The following is an 8,526-nucleotide window of genomic DNA, read 5'->3' as shown; positions in this document are numbered from 1 at the left end:
TAATTTTCTTGATTGGAACTATCAAATCAAGTGTTTGTAAACACAAAGTATTTTGCATATTATAAAAAAAATGTGATTATCTTCCCAATAGCTTTTGAAATTCATACATATGATCATTATTTAGCATTGCTCCTTCAGTGACAACAATATTTAAATCATGAGTAGTCAAATTAACAGTTTCTCCTTTGTTAGACATTGTTCTTTTATTTTATAAAATTTACTTATATCAAGGAATTAAAATTTTAAAATATAGTAATATTACATTAGAATTTTAACATCAAGTTTTATACATTTAATAATAAATTTTATAATATTCTTTTATCCAATATTACCAAATGTTGCCTCTTATAGAAAATAACAACAAATTTACAATTGTCTCCTTATTCAAAACTTTCAAATTTTTCCTTCTATCCAATATAATCAATGTCCAATTTTGCCTTTTATCCAATTTAACCATTTTCCAGCTTTGTTTTTATTCAATATAACCAATTTCCAATTTTACCTTTTATACAATTTAACCAATTTCCAGCTTTTTTATCCAATATAACCAATTTCCAATTTTGCCTTTCATCCAATTTAACCAATTTCCACCTTTGTTTTTATTCAAAATAACCATTTTCCTTTTATCCAGTTTCACCATTTTTCAGCTTTGTTTGAACCGGCACCGGTTCTTTCTCTAAAAGGCAATGTAAATAAAAATGTCTCTCTTTACCTAATTTGCATATCTACTCGTTTCATATTAAGGATTTAAAATAATTTGATAAATTAAAAAATTTACGACATTTTCTTTTAATAAAAGATCTGATGAAAATAATATTAGAAATAAAGAAAGAAAAAATCTTTTATAATTTATAAAAAAGAAAAGAATGTAAAAAAAATAGAAATTGATGAAATGGGAAATAAAAAAATTTTTTTTTAGTAGTTAAACAAATTTTTTTTTACTACAAACAATTAATTAAAACATAAAAGTATATAATACAAAAACAATTAATCAAAAAGAACAAAAAAGCAAGAACAAAACTAATACATAAACAATTTTTTTTTTAATTTACAAACCAAAGAAATCAAAGAAAAAAAGAAAATTCATATTTTGAATTAATTATAAACAAAAACTAAATAATTTTAAAGAAATAAATCCAAAAAAAATTAAATAAAAAAATTGTTTTTTTTAAATAAATGAATTAAATAAACAAAAAAAAGAAACAAATAAAAAAGGATGAAAAAAAGATGAAAAAAAGATTTTCTTTTTTCACTTTCCAAATTTCTCTTTGCATTTTAAAAATAAAATCTTTTTTTCACTCTTTTTTAATTTTGCGTCCTTAATGAACGTTTTGTAGTGAGTTTTAAATCTTTTTCCCAAAAATGATTTTATGGATTTTTCTGTCCGATCTTTGAGTAGCTGAAACATAAATAGAAAATATTAATTAAAAAATTAAATAATAATTTTAATTAAATGTAAATAAAAAAATTTTACATACATTTAAAAGGGCAGTCAAATGTGGCTTTGAATTATTGACCATGTTTTTTTTTAGGAAATATTTTAAAATGATAAATATTTCCCCATGATCATACATCCTTGCGTTTCTTTTTACATAAGCTTCACTTTTCTTTTTTTTTGTCTTTTTTTTAAATTTTTTTTTCTCATCATCATTGTACTCGTCACTGTCCTCGTCATCGTCTTCGTTATAGTCCTCCTCGTCACTGTCTTCGTCTTGTTTTTTTCTTTTTTTCTCATTTTTCTTTTCTTGTTCGTTATCAGTGAAATAATTGTTCCTCAACTGAAATAAGAAAAAAATTTAATTAATGTTTTTTTAAATGATAATAAATGTATTAATATTAATTAATTAGGTAATATGTGATTGTCGGCGACAATAGGGATCCCCTGGCGGAACGTGTTGTTGCTTTGTTGACGCGAAAACGCCAAGAATGTAAGATAAATAGTGAAAAATTGTAATTTTGTTGTTATAAAGTGTAATAATTAATGAAAGTTGATGTTTTAATAGTATGAATAATGATGAAAATAGCGAAGGACGGTTACCTACACGCTGTTGATATGTCGCCGCGCATTTTGCACGACAGATGGCGGGAGTGACTTTGTCCATACGTATTTTATCACATGAAAATTAAACAAAAAATACTATTTTTATAGTGCAAGATACTTATAACCTTTTTTTAAATCATTTAAATTCAAAGAAAATAATGATAAATTTAAAGTAAAATGATAAATAATATAACTACTTAATTTATCAATAATTACTATTAACGAACACAGCACGAAATACATGGTAAAAATCTCTCTGTCAACTTTCTTGCTTTTAGTAAACAGAAAGAGTTTTAATCTTATATTTATTGACAAAAAAACTGCTTTCTGTTTTATCACATTCAAAACAAGAAATAGGAAAACCAACTTTTCAAGATAATTTTTATTTAAATTAATTCTAGAAGTTGTATGATTGTATACTGGACTTAACCTTTTTTTAATTTAATCAATTACAAAATTACAAAGTAATTATTGATAAATTAAGTAGTTATATTATTTATCATTTTACTTTAAATTTATCATTATTTTCTTTGAATTTAAATGATTTAAAAAAAGGTTATAAGTATCTTGCACTATAAAAATAGTATTTTTTGTTTAATTTTCATGTGATAAAATACGTATGGACAAATGTCACTCCCGCCATCTGTCGTGCAAAATGCGCGGCGACATATCAACGGCGTGGAGGTAACCGTCTTTCGCTATTTTCAGCTATACATTATTCATACTATTAAAACATCATCTTACATTAATTATTACACTTTATAACAACAAAATTACAATTATTCACTATTTATCTTACATTAAAAAGTCATGTCAACAACACTTTCCCCTAAAACATTCACTTGACATTTTCACATATTTTATCTTTTATATCACTTATTTTACATTAATTTGTAACAAATAAGGTCATAAACGATTTATAAACACTTTTTCTACAAAACCCAATACTCACTTTATCATATTTTTGTATTTAAAACACTTTTTTTGTTAACGTCAACTTTTGACGGATTCTTGACGTTTTCGCGTCAACAAAGCATCTACCTGCATCTACTCGTTCCGGCAGGGGAGCTAACGTCCCTATTGTCGCCGACATGCAAATATTATAATACAAAGGACAAGAGAAATTAAAAAGTGGAAAAAGAAAAAGAGAGAAATTGAAAAAAATGATTAAATGGTTAATTTGTATGTATGTATGTGTGAATAAGAAGGAAAGAATAAGAGAAAGAGAGAGACATAATGAAAATACTCACTTTTCGTGAAGCCATGTCGATGAGAACTGAACAGGCCCGGTTAACTAATTGAATGAAAACGGCATTTTTTAGCGCCACCTACCACCAATATAGTAACTAAATTTTTTACGCTGGGTCAAATTTAGTTGACATATTGATGGTAGGTGGCGCCAAAAAATGCCCTGTTCATACAATAGAGTTAACCGGGCCTGAGAACTGAAGAAGGAAAAATTTTACGTAACTTGAAAATTTTTTTGGAAATCATTAAAATTTTCCCTTCTCCAATTAACTGTTTCATAAAATGAGGGAGTTTCCTTTTTTTAAAATGAGACGAGTGTTTCTATTAGTGAAAAAGGGGGCGTGGTGAAGCATATGCGTGAATTTGGTGAGGGAAATTTTTGGAGAAACTCACACAATGAGTAATTTTTGGCCTTTTCTTTCTTCTGGAAGTAGGAAAATTTTTTTTCCTACTTATATTTTATTGCAATAAATAATTTATATTACAAGTGCGACAAATACTATCTTTTATTTACAAACCCTTGTCTATTTTGATTTCGAATTTAAAGTGACTTTAGCGCCGAATTCATTTAGTTTTCGAACTAATTTTAACGACAAATTTGTTCAATATTAACCGACAGGAATAAATATTGAAGGAGGTATAAGTGGATTAATAAATTTAATTTCTTCATGTAATGTTTAATTAAAATTTTTATTAGAGTCACTAATGTGCAATAGAGTCTTTCTTCTAGTATAATTTTACAATTTTTATTTATTACCAGTTGAAAAATAATAATTATTATTAATTATTATTTCTATTGCGCTGAAGTCAAAACGCTTAAGTATGAAAACGACGTCTTGATAACCTGGAGAAAAAATTTCATTTGCTTTAAATTTTTGAAAGATTCTTGCTGTTATCAAAAAAATTATGAATTATATCTACTGTTTTCATAATTCAAAAGGGACTTTTTTATTAAGCTGGTAAATTTTTCTTTTCCCATAAATACTGCAATACTCACTGCACTAAAGTTCTCCATTGAAATTATATAAAGTTTGCCAGCAGAAACTTTACATTCGCGGGATGCTCTTAATAGCATAAATAGCAGGAGTTTCTGAGAATTAGTTTTCATATTTGTCCAATTACTTTTGTAACTAAAAAATTATAATTACAAAGAGCACTTTATGTTATAAATATCAAGTATAGCAGTTATTTTATTCGAATGCACAAAAATATAAACAATGTTCAAATCTTACCAATACTCACTAACTTTAGAGCTTTCATCTATTAATGCTTGACCAGGAATTGTATTAAAATATAAATGAATAATTTGACTTACAAAAAAGGCAACAAGTCTTAAAAGAAGCGCAATGTTATTTAGGTTCAGCACAATCTGTAAGAATAACTTTTTATAGTTTGCTTAAAAGTTTAAGATCCGAATAGGAAGCATTTAGTGCATTGATGCCTTCCCTGAGTATAATGGAATTAATTTTCTTTTTTGTGATTATTATATTAATTGTGTCAATTGAAAGCAAAATTTTGAATAGTATTCTGCTGTTCACTGGACTAACTTATAAAAGAACATGAACATTTGATAATTTGTAACAAATTATTGTCTTTTATAAGGGAAGGCACATATGCACAGAAGTGTACAATTTCAAAGATTGTAATCTATAAGCTAAAAAAATAGCTTCATATATAAAAAGCCAAAGTAAAAACATAGGTTCAACTCACTTGTAGCCCTTGGAAACTTATCATTATCATATTAATACCAATGACAAGTAGAAACACATTAGAAAAACAGAGTTCAATATTATCTGTATATCTATTTTAGAAAGTATTAGTTCATCATATAAATGTTTTATAAAAGAATTCAAACAGCAAAAGTTAGCTTTGTAAAGACTGAAAATTGTTTTAATATGCTTGTAAATACACATGCACTTTTATGTATACTAACTTAAGTATATTGTTGTACAGTTGAATACATTCAATCAATTTTTTATTAACTTCATTATCCTCAGTAACTTTACACCCCTTAGTATTACAATTTTTGCCTTCAATATTTCTTAATCTATATCTGAAATAATAGGGTTCACAACTGTTTTGTAAAGTAGGTGAATATTATAATGAACAAAAACTTGTTTGAATAATTTATTAAATTTTATCTTAGAAATTATCTCGTCTTAGTGGGAGACGTAACATTCTAAATATTCCCAAAGAGTCAGCTATCTAAATCCGTTACCTATACACGGAAAAAAAAGGTGTTGTTGTGCAAACAATTTTTGGATTGTTATTAGTAGATTTGTTCTTGATACAATTAGGAATGTTGAAATTACAATTCGCATTGTTGTCAATACAAATGTATCTTGTTTTAGCAACAATACAAATTAGTTACAATCAGCCTGTTCAGTTTACAATTTTATATTGTTGTAGAAGCAAATCTTCCGCCGATTGCTGATGGAACAATTCGGATTTGTTGGACTGACAGGTTAATTGTTCACGTTGTCATCCCTGTACATATCCGTATACTTGAGCGTCTTGCGTATATGTGCCGCTCTTCGTTTTTAGTGTTTTATTCTAAATTAAGTGATTTTATAAGTTAGTTATGATTCCGGAAAAAGAAAAAAAAGTGCGCGAGTTGTTAAGACAGTGGGATTTAGAGGAAGAAATAATTTCTTCGTTTATCGGTTTGAACACGATTTCTACTGAATATAACCTCACTTTTTGTTACATGTCTATTAAATTAAATATTAATTTAACGATAATTAATTAAACAAATTGTTTTGTCAAAATGACAATCTAGATTTGTTCAATCAACTTATCCATAACAATTCTGCTTGTTCATCGAACAAATCTGAATAGTTTTCATAACAATTCTATTTTAACAATTATTCTCTGTCTCAACAACAAATAGAATTGCTAGTTCAATATTGACAATCCAGAATTGTTATGTGGACTTAATTTTTAGTTACCACAAAAATTCCTTTTTCTCCGTGTAACATCACAGACATACTGGATCTTCTTGGGAAACACACTTGCAAACATTATGTAAATGGTTGATCAACTAGGTCGATCATTTTTTAAGGAGAAGAAGGCTGATGGCCTCCACAGGAAGTGCCTACGGGCACTAAAATCATCAAACAGCAAGAATGTAATGAAATAATTTAGATTTAGTACCCCATGTGAGCAGGCCGGAAATGGGAAATCCTTAGGCATCAGCTCTAGGATTAAAGATGATTTAATCCCAGGGCTGATATCTAAGTGTGCATGGATTATGGAGGTGCACAACTTTTTGCAATACCAAGGGTCATCGTGGAAAGTTTAGACCCTACCCAGTGTGCATCACGTTCCGGAACAATTCCGGAACCGTTCTGTAACTGTTCTTTATTTCCATTAACTGTTACAGAACAGTTCCAGAACGTGCACACTGGGTATGCACCTAAAAACAATAATCGTTGAATTGAGTTAACGCCTCTATGAATCTCGCGACATTTTTGAATGAAGACAATGACAAAACAGAAAATAAAAGGGACAAAATGGACGAAACGTGAGGAAAAAAAGACAATCATGACGAGGACAACATTAACATTGACGATGACGAGGACTTAGACTGAGAATTTCTTACAATAAAAAGTATATCTACAAATGCAGAATAATGTTTAACTTTAATTGTTCCTGTAACTGTTATATTTACAAAATTTTAAAATTAGCTTACCCTAAAAGTTGAAACATTCCACAAGCATGTTGCACAAAGCAAAGAAAGCTAATGTCTGAAGACAGTATACTTGTTATGGTAAAGAATGTAGCGAGAATTGAATGTGCATATACAAAATAATAGTGATTACTATTTTCCATAAAAATGTAGTTGACATGAAAAATGTAATATTCTGGTCTTGAGTCATTAAGCGGTAAAATAATGTCAAGAAACTGTGGCATCAGTGGAATCATTACGTAAAGAGCTACAGTTACGTACACGTATACTGAGAATTATATAAAGTTTAGAGTTTATATATCTACATTTCTTTTCTCTATATATACTTTAATAAATTAAAATATTCAATTAAGCTACTTGCAAACAGTAATGTTAAATGTTTTCCTCTTTGGGCAGATTTCCTTAAAATGTCGAACTCGAATTCACTGTGATTTGATTGCCAATCATTTTTCATGCAATCAGTTAGTAATTTCATCTTAACAAATTTAAATTACATAAAATTAATTATTGTATTAATAAAGTTGTAAATTAAAAAAGTAAAAGATACTAAATATTCTAAACTCTTATACAGAAATCCGGATATTCAAGGTATCATATTCCGAGAATGATCGGGAATTATACATTTTAGAATTATCATAATTTGATTATAGACCTGGGACGTCTAAAGAATATCCCTGAATATCCGTTCTAACAGGGTAGGTATTAGTATAATGAAAAAATAAAGTAATAGACACATACCTTAGACATGTTAATCATAAGAGATATACCACAAATGTAGGCACCAATTACTGTAAATAGTGGTGGGATGCATTCGACCAAAATAATAGACTCATGTCTTACATCATATGCAGCTATTGCCTAAATAACAAAATTAGGTTTTTAATTTTATCGGGTGGGACTTAGAGCCTCTTGCCCAAAAAGAAATATACCGAAATAATTAAATCTCTGCGAAGATGATTCTTAATTCAGGATGTGCCCTAAAGGACAGAAACATACTAAAAGTTTCTTCCGTTTGGAAAATGACTTCTGAATAATATAATAATGTGACGATGTGAATCGTCACGTCATCTGTCGGAATTGTCCCTGAACCGTGATCGTCAGAAGCCAGAGTTGACAAGTAAACCACTAGTCATAGTGAAAATCTGTCAATCAACTAATTAGTAGTCAAGTAGTCACATGACAGTAGGATTAGAGAAAAAAGTGTAGACTTTGGGATCATCCTTTTATTTTCTAACGTCAACGAATTTGTAGGAAGAAATCGAAATGTAGTTCATAATCAGAGTGTTGTAGTCAGTAAAGTACCTGTCATGTCACGTCGTTGGCATTTCTGATCACCAGTCTTGTTCAGTCAGAGTTCCTTCTGACGATTAAGAGAGTCTCGAAGGTTTTGTTTATTAACACAATTTATTAATCTATTCTTAAAAATTAATTAACCTCTGTTGGAAAAATTAATTTTCTTTCAAATTTCTCCATTATTGAAAGTATCAGATTTTGCTTGACATTAGGCAGAATGTTTTATTTATGTGAAATTCATACTTCATAATAATAC

At 28.3% G+C, this 8,526-nt stretch overlaps 2 protein-coding genes across 2 annotated transcripts; both read right to left on the bottom strand.

Moving 5' to 3' along the window:
- Window positions 1–1,249: 1,249 nt before the first annotated feature.
- On the bottom strand, window positions 1,250–3,354 carry LOC122500083 (pescadillo homolog). The gene is made up of 3 exons (XM_043608808.1): window positions 3,292–3,354; window positions 1,479–1,778; window positions 1,250–1,399 (listed from the first exon to the last, which is right to left on the bottom strand). Exons 1-3 carry the CDS (start codon window positions 3,304–3,306, stop codon window positions 1,250–1,252), a joined length of 465 nt encoding a protein of 154 aa, XP_043464743.1. The 5' UTR covers window positions 3,307–3,354.
- A 728-nt stretch (window positions 3,355–4,082) lies between these two features.
- On the bottom strand, window positions 4,083–5,023 carry LOC122500068 (odorant receptor 9a-like). The gene is made up of 4 exons (XM_043608790.1): window positions 5,000–5,023; window positions 4,522–4,658; window positions 4,287–4,419; window positions 4,083–4,133 (listed from the first exon to the last, which is right to left on the bottom strand). Exons 1-4 carry the CDS (start codon window positions 5,021–5,023, stop codon window positions 4,083–4,085), a joined length of 345 nt encoding a protein of 114 aa, XP_043464725.1.
- Window positions 5,024–8,526: the final 3,503 nt, after the last annotated feature.

The sequence above is a fragment of the Leptopilina heterotoma genome, unplaced genomic scaffold, assembly GCF_015476425.1.
Source record: "Leptopilina heterotoma isolate Lh14 unplaced genomic scaffold, ASM1547642v1 Lhet_181, whole genome shotgun sequence".
Classification (NCBI taxonomy): Eukaryota; Metazoa; Arthropoda; class Insecta; order Hymenoptera; family Figitidae; genus Leptopilina; species Leptopilina heterotoma.
Note: the sequence above shows the minus strand (reverse complement) of the source record. Positions and strands in the feature narration are given on the sequence as shown.